This window comes from Furipterus horrens, unplaced genomic scaffold, assembly GCF_987537825.1.
Source record: "Furipterus horrens unplaced genomic scaffold, mFurHor1.1.pri manual_scaffold_1, whole genome shotgun sequence".
NCBI lineage: Eukaryota > Metazoa > Chordata > Mammalia > Chiroptera > Furipteridae > Furipterus > Furipterus horrens.
Window position 1 is genome coordinate 155,218,442 of NW_028327171.1, and position 20,357 is coordinate 155,238,798.

The 20,357-nt window shown below is 45.0% G+C and overlaps 1 protein-coding gene across 1 annotated transcript in view; it reads left to right on the plus strand.

Annotated features, from left to right (window-relative positions):
* Nucleotides 1-20,357, plus strand: part of TANC1 (tetratricopeptide repeat, ankyrin repeat and coiled-coil containing 1) — a 220,805-nt gene that overhangs the window by 143,765 nt on the left and 56,683 nt on the right. The window contains exons 6-8 of the mRNA XM_090280133.1: nucleotides 962-1,092; nucleotides 2,111-2,297; nucleotides 14,714-14,977. Of these exons, the coding sequence (XP_090136259.1) occupies nucleotides 962-1,092; nucleotides 2,111-2,297; nucleotides 14,714-14,977 (582 nt within the window). The remainder of the gene's footprint in view (nucleotides 1-961; nucleotides 1,093-2,110; nucleotides 2,298-14,713; nucleotides 14,978-20,357) is intronic.

A 20,357-nucleotide genomic window follows, 5' to 3' on the forward strand; every position in this document is an offset into this window, starting at 1 on the left:
TTATACATTATTTCACTTCCTGATGGATGCTGATCTTAAAATGTAAGAGAGGTGTTAGAATAATACGAATATCATTTTTTCAGCCATAATTAAGTACATGCCCTTAGGCTTTTGGGTACAAGGTTTACCTATAGCTCAACGTTTAAATAAAATCCAACAACAAAAGTTTCTTCGTTGAAAAAGCAGGAAGACCAGCCTTAGGGAGAGTAGAAAGAAAGGAAGTCTTCTGAGCACACCCTGTGACCTTCAGGTAAAAGGTCCTAGCATTGCTGTGGAGCACCTTCAAAACATAGCCCGATTTCTCTACATTTGTGTGGACAGCAGAGTATGTTACTGGATCCTATCTCTTAGGAACCATTTCACTGGGATTTAATATCTTTGTTTCAATGTGGACTTCTGGTGATTGACCCTTGAGTTGGAATCTCGGATGCTTTTCACTGCTGTTGGGTGTGCAGAGCAAGTGTCTGCAGAAGTAGTCCTGCCCCTGCCTTGTTTTCTGAGAACTTGAATTTTTTTACCCCAACAGCTAAATAGCCAGCCTTCCTCTGCCAGCACGCCTCTCGGAATTTACTTTATTTCAACCTCCTGTGGGCATTGGCCACACTGTGCTCTTCAAGGGGAAGAGGAAGGGTAGGCCTTTTTCTACTTTTGGTATCTGACGTACCCATTTTTCACATGACATAGAACTAAGAGTCGCTTTCAGATCATGACATTGGGTTCTTCTGATTCACGTCAAATAGTTCACCTTCTGCCCTTGGAGTTTCTGCGTTACTGTTTTCCTAACCTGTCACAGCCTCTAAATTAGAATATATTGCTAGAGGACAGGCAACATTGTCAAACTTTGTGCATTTTATAGAAATATGCAAAAGCACCAGACAAGCAGCTGTGGTGCCAACTCCTCCAGATGTGATACTGAAACTCCGCAGAGGGGCATCCTCATTGTTTTCTTTCTTTGTTACAGAAGCAAAGGCCGATAATGAACCGAGCTGTTCGCCGGCAGCTCAAGAACTGTTGACAAGGCTGGGATTTTTACTGGGAGAAGGGATCCCAAGTGCCACACACATAACCATTGAAGAAAAAAATGAAACCATGGTAATATCCGGGAAGCCACTGCATTTCACACCTGCTCAGAGGAAGAAAGAAGGGGTGACCATCTTCTCCCCTTCCTCGAGTGGGGAAGCCATTGTTCAGTCAAATGAGTTTGAGCAGTTGTGTACTGAAACTTATTGCACGCGCTTGTGGGTTTTTGCAGTGGGGAGGTGGGAGATGCAGGATGGTGCAGGATGTAAGAAAATGTCCACATTAACCTTCCAGTCACCACCCTGAGAAGAGTGGCTAAATGAATTAAAGTGGCTGAGAGAATGCCTTAGTAATGATACTACTTTTACCTTTATAGCACCATTCTTCTCGTCTGGCTGCTTTTTTTAGCACTTGAGATTTTGGAGGGTCAGTGGGGTGAGGAAAAGATTTATAGTAGGAGATGAGGGAGAGACAGAATGAGATGAGACCAAACGGTTCATCTGCCAGAGAGCACTCCCTGTCCTGGGGCACCGCAGTCTGCCCCTTCCGAGAGGAGGTGTGTCCCTTCAAATAGCAATGAGGGGCCAGAGCTTCTGCCCCCTGCCGGGGTCTCTGCATGGGTGTCACGCCTCGACTGACATCGCAGTGCCCACCGGTATCCTTCCCCTGCTCCCGGAGGCCATAAATCTCCTGGAATTGAATCAGGTCGCAGGGCTTGTGAAACATTACAAAAACAGAGCTCCCAGGTTTTCTGTACAGAGGTCAGAGAACCCATTTGTCTGCCGCAGACTTGAAATGAGAGGAAGTCTGCCTGCTTGCTATTTCTGTTTCACAAATGTGCATTTCCACTACGTTATTTCTAAGGCTGCCCTTGCCATTACAACAGAAAAATCACAAGGGAGGGGAACAGATCCAGGATGTTTCTCTTTCAATATTTGGAAGACCCATATAGATATGAAGCTCCCGAGATTTTAAAAACTGTCTTCCACGTTCCTGTTTTTCGTTTTATTGCCTCAGCATCAGAAACAAAAGAATGTGTAGAAGCGTCCTATGTGAGCCCTGCTAACTCCTCCTTCCATTCGTCTTACAGTGCACAGCTCTGAGCCAAGGCATCAGTCCTTGCTCCACACTAACAAGCAGCACCGCATCTCCTAGCACCGATAGCCCCTGCTCCACCTTGAATAGCTGTGTCAGCAAGACTGCAGCCAACAAAAGTCCCTGTGAGACCATTAGCAGCCCTAGTTCCACCCTGGAAAGCAAGGACAGTGGAATTATAGGTAAGAAGCACACTGCTCGGTAATGTACTGGCTCAATGCACGTCAGCCAGGGCATTCGTTCACCAGGCTCTGCTTCAGCGGGGTCAGCGTGGTCTGTGAAGGTCGGTCTGCTGTGGCCCGCCTGTTCTTTGAAGACGGCACTGGCTCCATGCATAGCCGAGGGAAGAAAGCATCGGCTTTTACATTCCTTGGTGTTTCTTTTGTATATAACACTGGGCTCATTTGGTTAAAAAGTGTCCTGGTCAGATCTGTCCTAGGAAGTTATAAAAATCTGCCTTCCTCACTAACAAACTGCATTTGTTGGGGATTGGGTCCCACCAGGACACAGCAGGGCAGAGATGTCCAGGCCTATTGCCAAGTCTCCCCAGCGCAGTCTCAAGGTCACTTATGTCCCCACATATTTCCAGGTGCTTGTTCTTTAGTTTCTTACAACGGGATCTGACCGGCTCTGAGGTCAGGCTCTTCTAAGAATGCTCCCCCCTGCCCCCCACTCCTACACAGTTTGTGTGGTTGTCCTGAGGTGAGGGTCAGCGTTTCTGTACTGACTCAGACTGCTCAGCTCAGTGACTTGAGCAACATTCGAGTTCTTTGCACATCCCTTTCCTCTCTGTAAAATTAAGCATTCGGATTAGTTTAGTAGTTTCTAGTCCCAGGTGCACTTCAGAATCATCCAGGGAACTTAAGAGCCCTTGTTTTTACATCCAATCCCAGACAGACTGCGTTTACGTTTCTGCAGGCAGGCCGGGGCCACCTGTGTGTCTCAGGTCTCCAGTCTGGTGCCTTTCCGGTAAGAGGCGTGTGGGACCACTGGACGGATGGTCCAGGTCCTCCTGTGCGCTAGTGTCGTGCTGCTGTTAACATCCGTGCTCTGCAGTTTAGCCCCTGCCCTTTTGCTGAGGTATGCTCATGTCTTTGACAGATATTTTACATTTTATTATGGACTGAACCCCACTTACTTCCATATTAATATGTCACCAAATGGAATGACATTTGATTTCCTTGTTTCTTGAGTGACCTGCAATCTCTTTCAAGTGCAATTTGAAAAGCCAGGTTGCTGGTTCACCCAGTTTGTAGTTTGGAGATTGCCACAGAAGATCTGTGAGAGTTCTGGGCCTGGATGGTGGTGTCCTGGCGTCACCCTCGCTGTGGCTTTGTGTGTTGGGGGGGCCCTCAGCATAATAAGACAGCCTTATTATGGTATTTGGTGGGTTAATTGCTTTATTGAGATACAATTCACATAGCATAATATTCACCCATTTAAGCCATCGAATGGTTTTTTGGTATATTCAGTTATGCTACCATCACCACAATCTGCTTTCAGAACGTTTTTATCACCCCAGAGACCCTGTGCCTGTCGGCAGTCACACGTCATTCCCCACCTACCTCCAGCCCTCCTCAGTCTACTTTCTGTCTCTATAGATGAGCTGGTTCTGGACATTTCTTAGAAATGGCGGGTTGAGGTTTTTGTAGCAAACTTAAATTCTTCTCAGTGGGCTTCAAGGGAGCTGATTTTGCTAATTCCACATTCTCACCTCACTCTGCTTCCCCACCTGCTGTGTTGTCTTGTCCAGCTAAGTTTTCCCAGTGTTACTTCCGTTCTCATGCTCTGTCTGTTCACCATTGCTAGATCTCTGCTGTTCATTCTGTGACAGCCAGATGATTTCCTTTACACCATTCTTAGCTCTGCTGAAATTCTGTCTCCTATGTAGACTTTCTTTTCATTCAAGAAGTTGGCCAGTGCAACATTTTTTTTTGGGGGGGGGCAGCCTTTTCCTTTTCATTGTGTGCACAGGCATTGGCATTGCATGTCTCTTACTACAACCAAGCCAGTTTCTTGTTTTGACAGTTAGAAACTTTTCAATAACAAAAAAATGACATTCATTCATTCATTCTGTCTTTTTTTTTTTTCTCTCTCATTGAGATACAGTGCTGCAATTTAAAGTGTTTTAAAGAGATGAAAGAAAAGTTGCTGGTTTGGTTTTCTGGGTTGTCCATGAAATACTGAGCTGCAGGAATATTGAGGCTCTTAATTAGTGCTTGATTTAATATAATTCCACTCAATCCCAGACTGATCAGTTCCCTTGTTACATGCTCCATGACACCACAATATTTTCCTTCAATTTACTTCTTTCCTGTTTTACTGTTTACTTTTGTCTCCTATGAAGAGGGGACTCATCTATATTATCCCAGCTCTTCACTGGGCTCCTAGCATGCTGTTGGGAATGAAAACTTAAAGAGAATTTTGCTACTCTCAAGTTCCTTTGAAGGAAGGAACACTTAGTTGGTTTATAAAGAAGCTATACAGGATTCCCAGTCCCAGTTAGCCTTGTCAAATCTTTTAATGTTATCTGTGTTTTAAACTTTTTTGTCCTTAAAGTTAAATGATACATTTTATGTCATCAAAGCTGCCCTTCATTTTTTGGCTCAAGTCAATAGCAGATGAGAGTGGGAGGAATGAGAAGTGGTAAGTCCCTCTTGCACGGAAGCCCCCAGACTGGAGGTGGTGCTTCCTGAGGCTTCAGCTCATCTCCTGCAGGGAGCAAGGGCTGTAGGTGGCCGAGAGGAAAACTCTGTGCTGGTGACAACGTTCCTCTGTTCTCTCTCCTGGCGTGACCTGCAGAATTACAGTCTTTTGCCAAGGGACACATTGGAGGTGTGGTAGGGAGGAGAAGGGGAAAAAAGCAAGTATTTCCTCTCCAGACAGACTGTAGCCGCAGCTCTTTGAAGAAGCAGGAGAGGTGGGGCTGGAGGCGGGAAAGAGCTTCCTCCTGAATCAGGGCAGGGTGTGCAGGTTCCATTGCCTCTTCAGAGACCAGGCATCTGTGACTCAGTTGTAGTTCTGCAATGGCGTGGGGGGCGGTGGTGTGTGTGCTTTTTCTCCCTGAAGAACAGTGTTTGTTGTCTCAAGGTGTGGCCTGGGAATGGCAGCCTTGAATATGGAACAGAATAAAATATTCAGAAACACAGCGATCCTAGTGGGCAGGGATGAAAGTGAGATACCTTGGCCTTCTGTTTGGGAAGGCCTGGCAGCTGTTCATAAAACAGGGTGGTTCAGATCCATGTTCCATCTTACTTAGGGCCTGGAGAAGGGAGGGAGAGGCTTTCCAGTTAATTTTCCATTTAAAGTTGTTTAAGATTCTTCAACCCACAGAGCCCAGGTTGGAGTGGCACAGGTTTTGGGGCGGGCTGTGTGAAGTGCCCACAGCTGCCACGCCCTTACATGCTTTGGGGAGCTATAGGTCCCCGTACTGTAGGGCTCTGACCAGGGTTCCATGTACAGTATGAACACAATTAATGTGGGACAGTTAGGGGACATTTCAAACAATGCTAAACCACCCTTAGATCTTCCCAGGCCTCCCCTTCTACTTAAGCTGATTTCTGTCATGCTGATTATGTCTGATCGAAGTCTTTTTGCCCTGCAATGCCAGGGGGTAGAGTGTTCCCGTGTGCCCAGACAGCCTGTGCAGGGCTGCCATGGGGTTCCCTGCCTGTGTTCTGTTCCCATTTGGTTTTGACATATTGCAGGGGAAGAGAATTTTCTTTTTTGGAACTGCTTATTAGGAGAAAAGGCAGGCTAATAACCATTAGAAGAATTTATTGTACCTCTTCCAGTCTTCTTCTGTGGAGGCCAGAGCTTAGCAGAACCGCCCCCCTCTCCAACCCCAGTTCACCCTGATTGTGTTATACAGGGGGGAGTCCCATTGATCCTGTTTCAGGAGGTCCAAGTTCTGCCAACATAAATGTCTTTAGGAGCGTAATAATTCTCTCATGTAGAAACACTGTCTAAGCTGGATGGGATTAACTGAATTCCCTATGAATATCTTCTTTTTAAGAAAAAAAAAAAAAAGGTAAAATTCCTTACTCATTACGTATTGAAATCATTGGTATGACCTAGAAGTTAGTGTCTGATTTTTCTAATTTGCTGTGTGAAAACCTTTTAAATGTGAGACCCAGCTGGACCCAATCATCATAAACTAGTTTTTCAGTTATTTGCTTTGAAAAGGGGGGGAAAAAAACCTTACAAAGAAGTGGCTTTTAAAGGTGTTCTCTTCATGCCTGAGGAAACATTTTTTTCTTAATGATGCTCCCTTGATATAACTTACTCCCAGCTGTTACAAATGGAAATTATAAATCGTATTAATCCCAGCTTCGAAAAAATGTTTTCATTAGAATCTGTGTGAGCCCTGGCTGCTGTGGCTCAGTGATTGAGCATCGGCCTGCGAACCCAGTGTCGCTGTTTCGATTCCCAGTCAGGGCACATGACTAGGTTGCACGCCAGGTCCCCAGTTGGGGGCACGAGTGAGAGGCAACCACACAGTGATGTTTCTCTCCCTCTCTTTCTCCTTTCCCCTCTCTCTGAAAAAATAAAATAAAATAAATTATTTAAAAAATAAAAAAGAAAGAATCTGTGTGAAAACCAATCTGATTTTTTTAAAAGCATCACTGAAAATAAGGGGTTTGAAGGGTTTTTTGATTTAAACATATTGTTTAGTATTTGGTTATATCCATATCGTATGTGTGTGTATTTATTTCAAGGAAATGGGCTTTTCTCTATTAAGGAAGAAGGAAAATGTATATTTAATGAGGAGAAACAAACAATACCCAGCTTTCCTATCCATTAATACACGTGGCCAGGACAGGGACTGAGAGATAGCAATTAGAAAACTCTGGCTTTGAAGAGAGGTCATTAAAAGTCAGTCATCCCTTCCATTTTCTTCTTCTACTGTCAGCTTATACCTGCTGACACTCATAATCTCCAGATGGCTTTTGCTGTGTGTCGGATGTGTGTCCTTTTGAGAGTGGGTGTTAGCGCAGCTCCCCGAAGTGAAGGGAAGGGATTCCATGAGCCGGCGGCCCTGTCTCCCCCACTGGGCGTGTCCCCTGCACAGAGCAGGTGTGTTCGCCTGCCAGACTCCCCAACACCTGAGCCACTGCCTCCACCAGGCCAGGCAGCTTTCAGGCTGATTAAGTGTTCAGAATCCGAAAAGGGTAGAGCGAGAACTTGGGTTCTTCCTGCTGCCTGTTCCCTTTTTGTGAGGGGAGGGGGCTTCCGTTTATTTGCTTTTGTCCTTCTCACATGGAAGATGGGAGGCAGGTATAAATTTAGGCAGGGGAATACCTTCCCAGAAATGTTTCTCCTGAGAAAGTGCCTTAAAATGAAATAGTGGAGACTTGAATTATTATCCTGCTGATACTTACTACAGTTGGATAATATTTGTCTTTTTGCTCAGGATAGTTAAAAAATAAAGTTATTGTGGGCTTTTATCTTCCTGTCTCTCTCATGTGCCCTCCAAAGCTTGTAAAATGAGAGAGATTCCAGAGATAGCTTTAAACCTTTTATTTCTGGACTTCGTGTCCCAGGGGAGATGAGCACATGCAGAGAGAGGCCTGCAAAGAGGAATTAATTGTACTGTGTTTTCATTTTTAAATGGTAAATCCTGCTCTTTTGATTTTATGCTAATGCTGCTTTGTTGCCGCCTGTATTGCCCGCTTGCTGCTAAATTGAAATGCTTTGGAGCTGATTTGGTAATAACTATTTACTATTTCAAATCAGTGTTAATATTCATTTTACTACATTGCCTGCAATTTAAGAAATCATCCTTAATTATAGACACTTTCATTTTTTAAAAATTTCTCAGGTGAAGGAGGAAAATTTGCCTTTACATATATAATTCTGTAATGCATTTCCTGTGAGAAAGAAATCCTTGGTTGATGATTTGTGTCAGCAAAGTGCCTGCTGTACTTTTATTTGGATTGGTTGTTCTGTCAGAGTAGCAAGAATTTATTGGCACCTACTGTGTACCAAGAGCAAGTTTGTCCAGTCCCAGAATAAGAGACAATAAAGATAAGGCACAGTATCTATTTCAAAACCTGTCCACCTGCAAGACCAAAGAATGGCCTGTTGTCCCCTGGAGCAGCGGTCCCCAACCTTTTTGGCACCAGGGACCAGACCGGTTTTTCCTTGCACAGAGGTGGGGGCGGGGTTCATGAGGCAGAGCTCAGGTGGGGGGGTCAGGAGGCAGAGCTCAGGCAAGCTTCCCTCCTGGCCTGGTTCCTAAGAGTCCTGGGACCAGACTTGGACTGGTCTGCAGCCTGAAGGTTGGGGACCCCTGCTCTGGAGGGTCTGGGCAAATTGTGAATTGCTGGAAAGGGTTTAAAACACAGTGCAGTGGTTGACATCTCTGATGGAAGATGTATATATGTTATAAGTGCATAATAATACCAACCACTCATAGTGCCTTGTGCTCTTCTATGAAAGATTCCAGAACTTTGGGGAGTGTTTTGGACTATGTAAGAAGCTCCCCTGTCTACGCCTTGAGTGTACAGGTTATGTGAAGCTTTAAACACTGTGCCGTGTGCTGTCACTAGAAAAAGTTATGTTTAAATTCTTTGGAGACCAGTACCTTCTGTGTCAGACTGAATTTGGGCCGCGTGGCTGAGCAAGGCAGGTCTGGCCTCCCTCCCCCACTGCCCAGCTCCAGCTGATCCTTTAGGTGTTTCCACAGTCAAAAGCCTGAAGAATGCTGCTCTGAATGTGTGGCTCAGGTCCCTGGCCTTGCTGCATGTCATAGCAGAGCACACCTTGCGCAATGCAGCGAGCACTGAGCTAGAGATTTAGTACAGAGATCTGTCTGTCACAAGCCAAACACAGGGCAAGGCCAGAAAGGGAGTGGGGCTCTGCAGCGCCTTACACAGGGCTGGCCAGAGGAGCCACACTGCTGTTCATGACTAGTTGCAGAAGAAGCCAGAAAGTTCCCTGGAGCCAAAGGTAACTCGGGCCGCCCTTCCTGTGGCCTTGCAGGGAAGGGGAGTTAGCTCAAGTGCCTTCGCTCGAGCCCTTCCCTTGCTCTGCGGAGGGAGTGAAAGAGCAGTCCTTGCAGGTGAGCCTCCGACTCATTCCCTGTGTGGTTTCTCAGTCTGTGGGTGGGGCACAGGGCGAAGCACAGTCTGGCGTTTGTGGTCAGAAGGTTTCACGCAGGCTGATTTCACCGGTGCCATTTCCCTTTGTCGCTCGGGAGACCCTAAAAGCGTTGTGGACGCCCGGCCACCTGCGGTGTGGAGCGGAGCAAAACTTTGCGGGGGTTGAGAGGACTGGGGTGTTCACAGGTCACTTCCTTGACGTGTCTCTTAGATCTCTGCCCCCTTGTTGGTTCTTTGCTTTCCCTTTCGAAAGTTGTTAGTGACCTTTATTTGGTCAGGTCAAAGCAGGTGGTCTCTGCAGCAGCTGCATTTTTCTTTTTTATTCACTCCTTCCCTTCTCTCACTTTTATATGCAACCACTGTGTTTCTTTCTTGTTTGATCTTTAATTCACTGGTCCAGTGTTTTAACTTTTAAACTCTTCCTGTCAACCTTTAAGCTGAATATAGAAGTTTAAAAAACATTTTTTTAGTACTACTTGATTTCTCTTCAGTTGAGTGGGGAGGAGAACATTCTTGAGTACTGATGACACATGAGGCCCTTCACATAGGCCCTTGTATCTGATTTTCTCCACAGTCCAAGGAAGTACAAAGGGTTTTCTTCTTAGAGCCCTGGCTTTGAAAATAGAGAACGCAAGACAGTGACAGTGTGCTTGGAGAAAATTTCAACTTCCTTTTTTTTTTTTCATTGTGTGTGGTGTACATTATAATCAGTGAGAATAGTACATGTACATAATTTATATATCCATGTGTTTGGGGTGTAGTCTCAAAATTTTCTGCTAATGCAGTGGCATGATCAGAGCAGTATGGAGCACCACTCTGGAGCTCAGCAAGGCTGTGGATGTCAGGGGGCTTTCCTGCCTGGGGGGCTCTTATGTGAGTATTAAGTGAGTTGAGATGTGATAAGGGTTTCAGGCAGAGTCCATACATAGTAAACACTCTCACAATATTCAGTTAGCCACTTGTCAGTTCCTAAGGATACTCATTTATTTATACTTAATCTCTCCCCAGTGAGTTTGAAATGCTCACAAATAGACATTTAGTAAAATAAGATTTTTCTTTTTCAGTGAATGTATGAGTTGGGGAAAGGAAATAAGAGTGAGGAAAGATGAAGTCAGGAGTCAGGCTCTTAAGATTTTATTCATTGTGCTTATACATGGGAAGAATGTTTTACTCTTAAGTTTCCTAATGGCCTGTATACAGAGAGAGAGACAGTCAAAGACATAAGATGATGTTTGTAAGACAAGGACGAAAAAAGTGACTGTTCTTAGCACTGGGCCCAGAGAGACATCCTCAGGACCTGCCTACACCCTGGGTCCTCAAGAGAGGAAACCAAGGTTTGAACCCAAGCCCTTTGCATTTTTTTACCTCTGTTCTTTTCCACAACTCAGAAAGAATTCGGCTATCTATGTGGTTTACATTTGATATCAGTGACCCTAAGTTCCTAAACAATTCTGGACTAATGGTGTAGTCATTTTAATTGTCTTCTTCGTGTTCTTTCACGCCTATAACTTTATTTATATGCCATCAAAGTACTTGTTGGGCCCTTGATTGAAATGGACTATTTTCCCTGATTCTATATTAAGTGTACATTCAACATAAGAAGAACCTTTAAAAGGCAAAGAGGAGGTGAAGGAAAATTGGGAAGGAGAAGGAATATAGTTTTATTGCACAGGTTTATACAGCAAAACATCTGATGACTGAGTAAGTCTCTGCTTCCCCCACCTCCCAGCCGACAGCTACCTCCTGGCTGCTCCGAGTCCGTGACTGCCTCCTGTTAACTAGCCCAGGGGCTGCTGTATTTAACAAGGCAGACTTCATGAACTGCAAAATATTTCTTAGCCACAAATAATTACAGTGCAACTTTTACATGTTGAGCACTGTGCATGGCAAAGGGAATTTCAAAACACCACATGTACAGCCCAAAGAACTGGTATTGGGCATACATACCATTAACTGTGTGTGTGTGTATGTATCAGTTTCTCTTGAGTCTGTTTCTGTGCCTGTAAGGTGGGGTTGAGGGTTCTCACCCCTTCTCATGGTTGTGGTGATCATGTATGTGTCCTAATATAGTTTGAAAAATTTTTGGAAATAGTAGTCTTATGATGTTACTACAGAGGAAGATAACACACTGTTTGTAGTTAAAAGGAATTTCAGACTATGCAGAGTCAGAAGTAGCACATGCGAATCAGTAAGCAGTACCAAACATAAGTTAATATCACACTGTGAGCGCCACATAACCTCCTAGCTTGATAACATGTGAGGCCTGATAAAGCACTCATTTACAGAATCTTGCATGTTGGAAGAGTGTTTGAGACCCAGTATGAGTGATGATAGCAGGTCTTAATTGACAAAAGCTGGCATCTGTACTGGTTGAAGGAATAAAATGTTAGAATTTTTGAGTTGTTAGGAGACTTTTAAGATTGTCCAGTCTCCAGAAAATGTCAAGTGGCACTTATTTTTTAGAGCTTAAGAAAAAAGTCTTCATAGTTAAAATGGTGTGTGTGTGTGTGTGTGTGTGTGTGTGTGTGTGTGTTTTAACTTGAAGGTGACTGGATTAATGTAATTAGGAGTTTGGGTTTCTGCTAGCCTGGAAGAAACACAGATATTTTTGAATAGCTATCATTTTCTGTACGAACCTGCTTTCCCTTCCCTGGAGACGGTGGAGCTGCTCTGCCTGGTGTGCTTCTGAGGTCATGCAGGGAAACTGGACAGGCTGGGCCTTTATCTGCCCCATTGGATCTGCCTCAGGGCTTAATCGTGCCCCAGCCGAGATGAAAGTACACTGCCTGGGCTTCAAGCCATGTAGGTGGGTCTGGTGTTGGATCCCAGGGAGGAATCTTGTGAAGAAGGGCGGTCTTCGCGGACTGTCTTTGTGGGCGTCCGAGCCTCTGGCTTCCCATCCCTCGGGGCTGGGTGAGTGTGGACAGTGACGTGGCTTTTAGGTGGGCTTCATGAGGGCAGGGGGAGAGCCTCCTCACAAACACACCGTAATTTGCTGCTTTTGAGGTGGCGGCCCCACCTGGGCTTCCCACCTCGGCTGCGGTCGCTGCCGCGGGGCGTCCTCCGGCTTTCCCTGGGCTCCGCGCCGGGCCCTGCGTGTGCGTCATCGGGGCCAGCGCACGGGGCCGGACCTGCAGCCCGTTCTCCGCCCGGGGGCCCTGACCGGCCGTCCACCCCCCACGCCCCCCACCGCCAGCTGCTTCCCGGAACCCGCAGGCCGGCTTCTGGTGCTGCGCCCTGTCCGAGGAGTTGGGAAGGCCCTCGTTCGTGTCCTCACCGCCTGAGGTCTGAGTTAGGTTTCACGTCCTTAGACATTTGATTCTGAAATGCGTGACACTTAGGGGAGCAAAAGAGGAGAACCACAACTTCGACTTTATTTTCCACCCTAAGGATATGTGCCCCAATATAAAACAGACACAACTGTAAAACCAAACAAGTCACCGCCACCCTAGTCCGTAACTTAGATATTGGGGTGGCCTGGGAACCTAACTATAACATGTCTGTGGGAAAAGCATCCTGAGTCCCAAACACTGGACGTATAAATGAAGGTCTGTAAAATATACACAACTTCTTAACAGGGTTATAATGAATAATGAATTACCATTAATAAGCAACAATCTCATTAATAAATTAGAGTATGCCTGTGAAGCACTAAGCACAGTCCCTGACGTATAGTAACCTTCAGTAAATGTTAGCTGCTGTTATTGCTACCAGCAGCAGCGTTTTTAGGATAGAGTCACACTTGTTATATTTATGCTCATGTGAATGGTCCATTAAAAAACACACGCACATGGTGAAGGCTGTGATTGATTCCAAACACATGGAGAGATGAGTATTAATACTCCTGATAGAGTACTTAGAAATGCTGGGAATAATGACAGATGCCCTAAAGGTATTGATGGGCCTATCGCAAATCAAGTCACGCTTTGGTTAGGGACATAACACCAACCATCCTGAACCAGTAGCAATGAGATTAAATGTAGCGTCTTTGACCACAATTGAAATAGAAGTTCGTTTATTTGCTCATTCTTTGAACAAACATTTATTGAGCCCTTAGCTATGTGCTGGGCACTGTGCTGTTCAGAAAAGAGATCCTGGTGGTAGATCCTCTAAAAGGGAGGCCTCAGCGCATAGAAGGGGTTCCTACACAGAAGGATAAGCACTGGATAACACGTCAGACTGGGACAGCAGGCGCAAAGGCAGTTTTAGAATTGGGGCAGAATGTCCTGCAGCCACAGCGAGGAAATTGTTTTGTCTTTGCTTCTAAACCTTAAAGAGCTTTGTATAAATTAAACAAAACCCCTTGGACCTTTTGATTCTAGATAACAGACTCTGTTTGGAGCTGATTTACCAGCCTGCTGATAAAAAAGTATGTGCCCTCCTGTTATGTTGATTGAAACAGCTTAACCCAGGCACTGGGCTCTGAATGCACTCTGACCCCACCTAAGTCCAGCAGTGAAGGGCCAAGGCTGCTGGGATCCAAACAGGAGACACAGCGTGATCAGAGGTCATGGCTCCTGTGCTCAAGGACACAAGCCAGTGCCTTGGTGACCAGGGCTTGCGAGGAGATCACGTATGGCTCAGATATTGGAAGTGGCGGTTTATAGAAGCTGCATAGAGTGAATACCGGGTGGGGCAAAAGTAGGTTTACAATTGCTCATATGGGAAGTAGTACAACAATTAATAAATAATAATACAAGAATAAACTGATTCACGTACTTACAACTGTGAACCTACTTTTGCCCTACCCTGTATTGCTGCTTTTCTTCATGATAGTCCTCCTCTCTAGAGCTTCTTCTGTGCTGCTTTTCTTTCTTAGAGGTTAAATTTTAATTCTGCAATCATGTGTCCCTTCCCAGGCTTGTGTTTTCCTTGTGCTGTTTACAGAGAGGCTTTCCATTCTGTGCCACTAAGGGAGTAAAGTCAAGTCAGCCTCTCTGGATTGTCTTGAGCAGATGTTCCAAAGTTTAATTCTAAAGACAAAATTCTCTGCTTGGCTCTATAATCATATTTTCATTTTCACAGATTTTTCTTCTGCATCTTTTCTGCATTAACCATGGTGCCTCCCTACCCCCTCCTCCCATACACAAATGTTGTTAATTTGGAAAAATTATTTAAAGGTTCAAAAGAATTTAATGGAATATAAATTCTTTTGTGAGCAATTTCATCTGTGTTAAAAAGAGAGGCAACATCATCTCCAAATTACACAGATATACCATTAACTCTTAGATACTTTTAGACAGCTTTTTCATTATCTTCTTATTAGAGTTCTTCTCCTCCCCTGTAGAATAATTTAGCAGTTTATTTCCCCTGATAAGCAACATTCTTCTAATTTACCAAAATACATCGTATGAAACATACTTTGATAAAAATCTGCGTGGACTGGAAAATTTTCCCTTGATCATGAAAAGGGCAGTGTGTGTGTGTGTGTGTTAACTCTCAACCGCCCCAGCTATGCCTGGCCCCTTTCAAACTATTTTGGTCTCTCCTTTCAGCCACAATTACAAGTTCATCGGAAAATGATGACCGGAGTGGCTCCAGTTTGGAATGGAATAAGGACGGAAGCCTAAGGTTAGGGGTGCAGAAGGGAGTGCTTCATGACCGCAGGGCAGATAACTGCTCCCCAGTGGCAGAAGAGGAGCCCCCCGGGTCAGCGGAGAGTGCGCCGCCCAAAGCTGAAGCCTCAGTTGGAGATGGTCCGGTCCCTTACTCTCAGAGCTCCAGCTCGCTAATAATGCCACGGCCCAACTCAGTTGCAGGTAAGGCTGTGCGTCCCCTTGGAATGGTTATCTTACTGGGTCTGGGGTTCCCCAAGTTCACTCTTTTCATTTGGGAAGCTAATTCTTAACACGTGCCAGCTTTGTGATCATGGGTCAGGCACTTACCTTTTCTAGACCTTAGTTTACCCATGTGTAAACATAAGGCTGCACTGAATTTTTTGTTTTTTAAGATTTTCTTTCTTTCTTCCTTTCTTTCTTTTTCTTTCTCTCTTTCTCTCTCTTTCTTTGTTTCCTTCTTTTCTTTCTTTCTTTCTTTCTTTTAGAGAGAAAGGAGGAGAGGGAGAAAGCAAGGGAGAGAAACATCAATGTGTGGTTGCCTCTTGCATGCCCCCAACTGGGGACCTGGCCTGCAACCGAGGCATGTGTCCTGACAGAATTGAACCTGCGATTCTTGTTTTGCAGGCTGGTGCTCAGTCCACAGAGCCACACCAGCCAGGGATGAATGGTTTCTTAAGTGATCCTTCTGCTCTGGAATTCTTTAAATCTGAAAGTTAGACTGTATGGCCCTTTGTCTATGAGAGAAGAAAGTACCACAAATTCTGTCCTTATTTTTATCACTTTAAGCCTGAATAAATTCATGACTTGGCATTACAACTTGGTAAACAGGAATCATGCTTTTGAGTGAGTTTGTTAATATCAGCTCAAAGAATGTCTAATTCAACTTCCAAATTTAGTTTTTATCATTGAGGCCCATCATACAGATGGGGGTCCAGTTTCTATATAATTCTGTTAGAAGGAATCTCACAGCTGAAAGCATAAGCAGTGGAAGTGAGAGCTCTCAGTCAAGGAACTGGAAACAGACACAATGGGCTGGCTGGATACAGAAGTGGTGCCTGTTGCCACATGACTGGTCAGTGGGTGGTGTCAAGCCAGGAGAATAGTTGGAGGTGTAAGTGGTGAAGGAGCTCTGCCTCTGAGCTGTCAGTCCTGTTTTTAGGTCCCAAGTTTCTAAACTCAGTTTCCTTGGGTTGAATGTAGAAGAGGAACTTACATAGAAGAGGAACTTGTTTGGTTATTTAAAAAAATATTTATTTATTGGTGTTAGCGAGAAACATTGATTGGTTGTTCCACTTATTTATGTATTCGTTGGTTGCTTCTTTAATGTGTACTGACTGGAGATTGAACCCGCAACCTCGGCATATTGGGATGATGCTCTAACCAACTGAGCTACCCAGTCAGGGTTTGTTTTGGTCATTCTTTGTTACCAATGCAGTGCTTAAAATTTCTCCTCTCCTAATGCATGGACCCAGGTTCTCTCTTCCCACATCAGAGGATTTTTCTGTGATTTATACTGCTCCTTCAGAATGTGGCTGGTCACTCTGGTTGTTGTTGGGTATGGAACTCCGAAGCAGCTGATAGCTGATAAGTAAATTGCTTTAATGGAAAAGTTCTGAGATGCAACTCTAATTTGCTTCAAAGGAAATAAAATGGCCTTGCTCCAGAGGAGGGTTTGGCATGTCTGCCAGAGAGATGTACTGTAGAGCTTTATGCATGTTGAGTGACAGTTCTTCCAGAAGCTTGTGTCCTCCCACTACCATTCCACCACCTATGGCTTAATATGTGGCATCCAAGGCATTTTAGGCCAGATTTACCAGGTTGTCAGGAATGCTTCATTTGTATTATGCTAAAACTTGGTAGCTCAATTTCATGAAGCTATTTTAAAATTAGGAAACACATTAATAAATTAATTCAACAGTGTTAAAACACCCCTTTGGGGTGATGTTTTCTGCCTGATGTACTTGCCTGTGGTCTCCTACCCTGTGAAGTGACAGTGGGTGTGAGCTTAGTGTTCCCAGGTGTCTGCAGTGATTATAGAGCAGGGCTGTCTGGTTTCTGCCCTGTCCATTCATTAGCTTCTCCATGTGCACTTGAGCAAGACCTCCTGTGGGACTGGGAGGGTTTTACCTCTGGGCGTGAGCAGTGACTTCCTGGCCTAATGGATTTGCTCATTTCTTCCCTGTTGTACATCTTATAAACTAAAAGCATATTTTGAAAGGAAGTAGGTAAGTCCCTTACATCAGAGTGTCTGTTGACAAGCTAGGAGTCTGGTAGATTTTTCATGGCCTGCCCTCCTACCCCTAAAGCTGAACCTCAGTTAAGAGGGAATGGCAAGATTTTTTTCAAGTATTGCTGAAAAGAATAAAAAATTCAGGTTGTCTATAGCATATGCAGCACCGTTTGTCTACTAATTAGAAGGCAGGATGCTATAAACAGGGCAGTGGGCAACACTCGGTGTTAGCAGGATTACGGTAATATGTAAGGAGCCGTGTACTGCAGTCTCTCAGAAGTATTTGCATGTCAGATTCATGTAAGCACACATAAGTGTCCATTTACTAGGAAACATCAAATGATTTGATTTGGTGTGTGCAGAGTAAGGACTGGTGGGTGAAGGCCTGTGTTCACACTGACGCTGGCCTCAAGGGACCCGCCGCACCCCTGGGGCAGGGGAGGGTGTGGGAATGAGTTCTTGGGGTTGCCAGCTATTTTTGTCATCGAGCCTGTTACAAAGAACTGTGGTTGTCTGTTCACTGTTAACCATCTAGTCCAGTGAAATTTTTATGTCCAAGATGATAAAAATAGGTTGGCTAGGTTTGGAGATTAACTGCGCAGAGGTCGTCTTTGTAAAGGATGGGTTAGAGTGCAGTTGGTTTAGGACGGTGCTGCACGTCCCACCAGGATGAATGGCAGGGACACCTATTCCCTTCCGTAAAAAACACCGAGAGCCCTTTAAAATGCTGTCTCACGTCATTTAGAAGTTGGGTAATGAAGTTCTATTTTTGACTACTTTATTTTTCCTTTTGAAATACTTCCTAAGTGGATCACAGAACACTGTTTAGTTTTCCAGGAAACCAACAAACATAATTCCTAGCAGCTGTCTTAAAACTCTGTAACTGGCAATCACCTGGACCTAATGGCATTCACTTTTGCTAGGTTAGTCCATTGTATTTCCACAGATGTGTCTCTTTGCTCAGCTTAGAGGAGTTTCCTTGTGCCTCTCCTTCCATTCCACCCCACCCCGCACTGCCTCTCTCCACCTGCCCCCGTCCCTCCAAAAAACACTTTCTGGAACATATTCCAGTGTACTTCTCACCCAGATGTTGGACACAATGTGTGTGCGCTAAGTGTGCCATTAATTTAATTGTAGAGATATTCTCAATAGGTTTATTGCCCATGGAATTATTGCTTTACCTCTGGTTTTTCTCAGCTCTGAATACTGTTTAGGATTTTGAAAGGTTTTGGTGTTAAAGACCAGAAGCGGGTCTGATTCTGGTACTGATGACGTCTGAGAACCTACTGTAGGCATGTATGAGAAGGCAGAGTGGGGTCCGCGCACCAGCTCTGCGAGGTGGGGCCGCTGGGTGCAGAGGGAGGCAACTGGAGCGGCCCTGCTGCTACTCTCCAGTGCCTCTCTCCGTGGCTTTGACAGCCCCTCAGAAGGCAGAGGCAGCTGGTGGCCTGCAGCCCTGCTGAGCGGCGGTCCGTGATGGCCCAGCTTAATCATACCTAACTGTGGAGTCGCTCGGCCACTTGCTGCACACTTTGGAGCTGACGGTGTGGTGACTGGAAATCTGAAAACAGGCATTCGAAACGTCATCTCTTGCATCTGTGTCAAACAAGGGCTTGTTTGTCTCTCTCTTCTTTGGAATAATTTAGCCCTTTCCAGTCCCAGATTCTTAGTCCTTTTGACTGTCTCGAAATTATAAACAATGTCATGTTTTAAGAGGTCAGAAGAAGAAGAGAAATGGGAAACCCTTTTGAGGCTCCAGGCATCTTTGTGGTCTCCTGCGCTGAAGCAGCGGGATTCGTGGCTGTTCACATTCATGAACTGGCTTATGGGTTACACTGTTTGTTGTCCTTTCTACCTCAGCCCCGGGCATGTGGGGTTATTCCTGATGAGCCAGGCCTAGGAGAGGGGCAGCTGCAGAGGCCTGGGTCCCAGTCAGGAGCCCGAAATTATGCTCCAAGGTGTATTGTTATAGGAAGCCAGGGTGATGGGTGTGGTCCTGGTGTCCCCCGCAGCCTGGTTGTGAAGGACCTGTCGAGAAGCTGGCGGCCGCTGTTCAACTCCCATAGCTTAGGCGCATGTGGAAGTCCTGCATAAGGAATTAGTGGAATCTTTCCAACAGGAAGATCGTGTGAAGCACTGATGTGAATGTGCACACGGTGTGCAAAGAGGGTGTGGGTGTGCACTGAGAGAATACAGAAGCATAAGTGTGTGCTGCTGTAAAGTTAGGGTGTCGGGTGTTTCTGCACGGACTGGGAGGGTGAGCAGGGTGCACAGTCAATTGCCCTTTGGAGAATGCAGCAGGAGGGGGACACGCTGTCACAGAGCCAGGCCACAGAGCCACCCAGGTGCTTGTCAGCTGAAGAAGAGGATGGTGCTGATGGTGAGGGCGGAAAGGACTGAGGCCTTGGAAGGGAAAGTAGGAAGCGCCCGGATCAGGCAGATGGTGCCGGTCAGCGGCTGGATGCTGAGTCAGACCCAGGGGGTTTTTGGCAGACAGATGGCCCAACTTGACTTCTGTCCCTTGAAACTTGGTCCCACTCACAATTTCTCCAGTCCTTAGAAGTCTTAGTTAGCCCTTGGAATGTCACTCCCTCTTCCTCCTCATTTGCCCTGAGATCACATCTGTGTTTTATTATCCTGGAAGATCATTGTATGTCTAAGAGCGACAGTAGTTTATATTGGGCCACTTAACCCACAGACCAAATTAGATTAATTTTATTCAGAGTTCTTATTGTGACCTAGGATGTGTTTATAATTAAGAGATTTTTGTTTTGTTTTGTTTTTTTAAGGCAAAAACACACTGTATATTTGCTTCTAAGATTTGCTGAGAATTAGTAAAATTATTTTGCATTAGTTATTTTTATAATCCAACTATGTATGTTTGAATAGACCCTATATCCTTTTTAAAAATGTACCTATGTGCTATAAATCTTACTGATTTAATCAGAGGTAAATGTGAGTACTTATTTTCAGAATTTTTAAAAGTATATACATATGGAATATCATATAATATGTTATATTTACACACAAACATTTGAAGCTTAGGGCTATGTTTATTTCCAGTGAAGTCCACAAAGCTACTTTTTTTTAAAAAAAAAAGATTTCATTTACTTTTAGGGAGAGGGGAGGGGAGAGAAAAAGAGAGGGAGAGAAACATCAGGGTGCAAGAGATACATCGATTGGTTGCCTCTCACATGACCCCAACTAGGGACCTGGCCCACAACCCAAACATGTGCCCTGACTGGGAATCAAACCAGGGACCTTTCGGTTTGCAGGCTGGCATTCAACCCACTGAACCACACCAGCCAGGGCTCCACATAGCTACTTTATATTCAGCAGGTGAATTTTAGG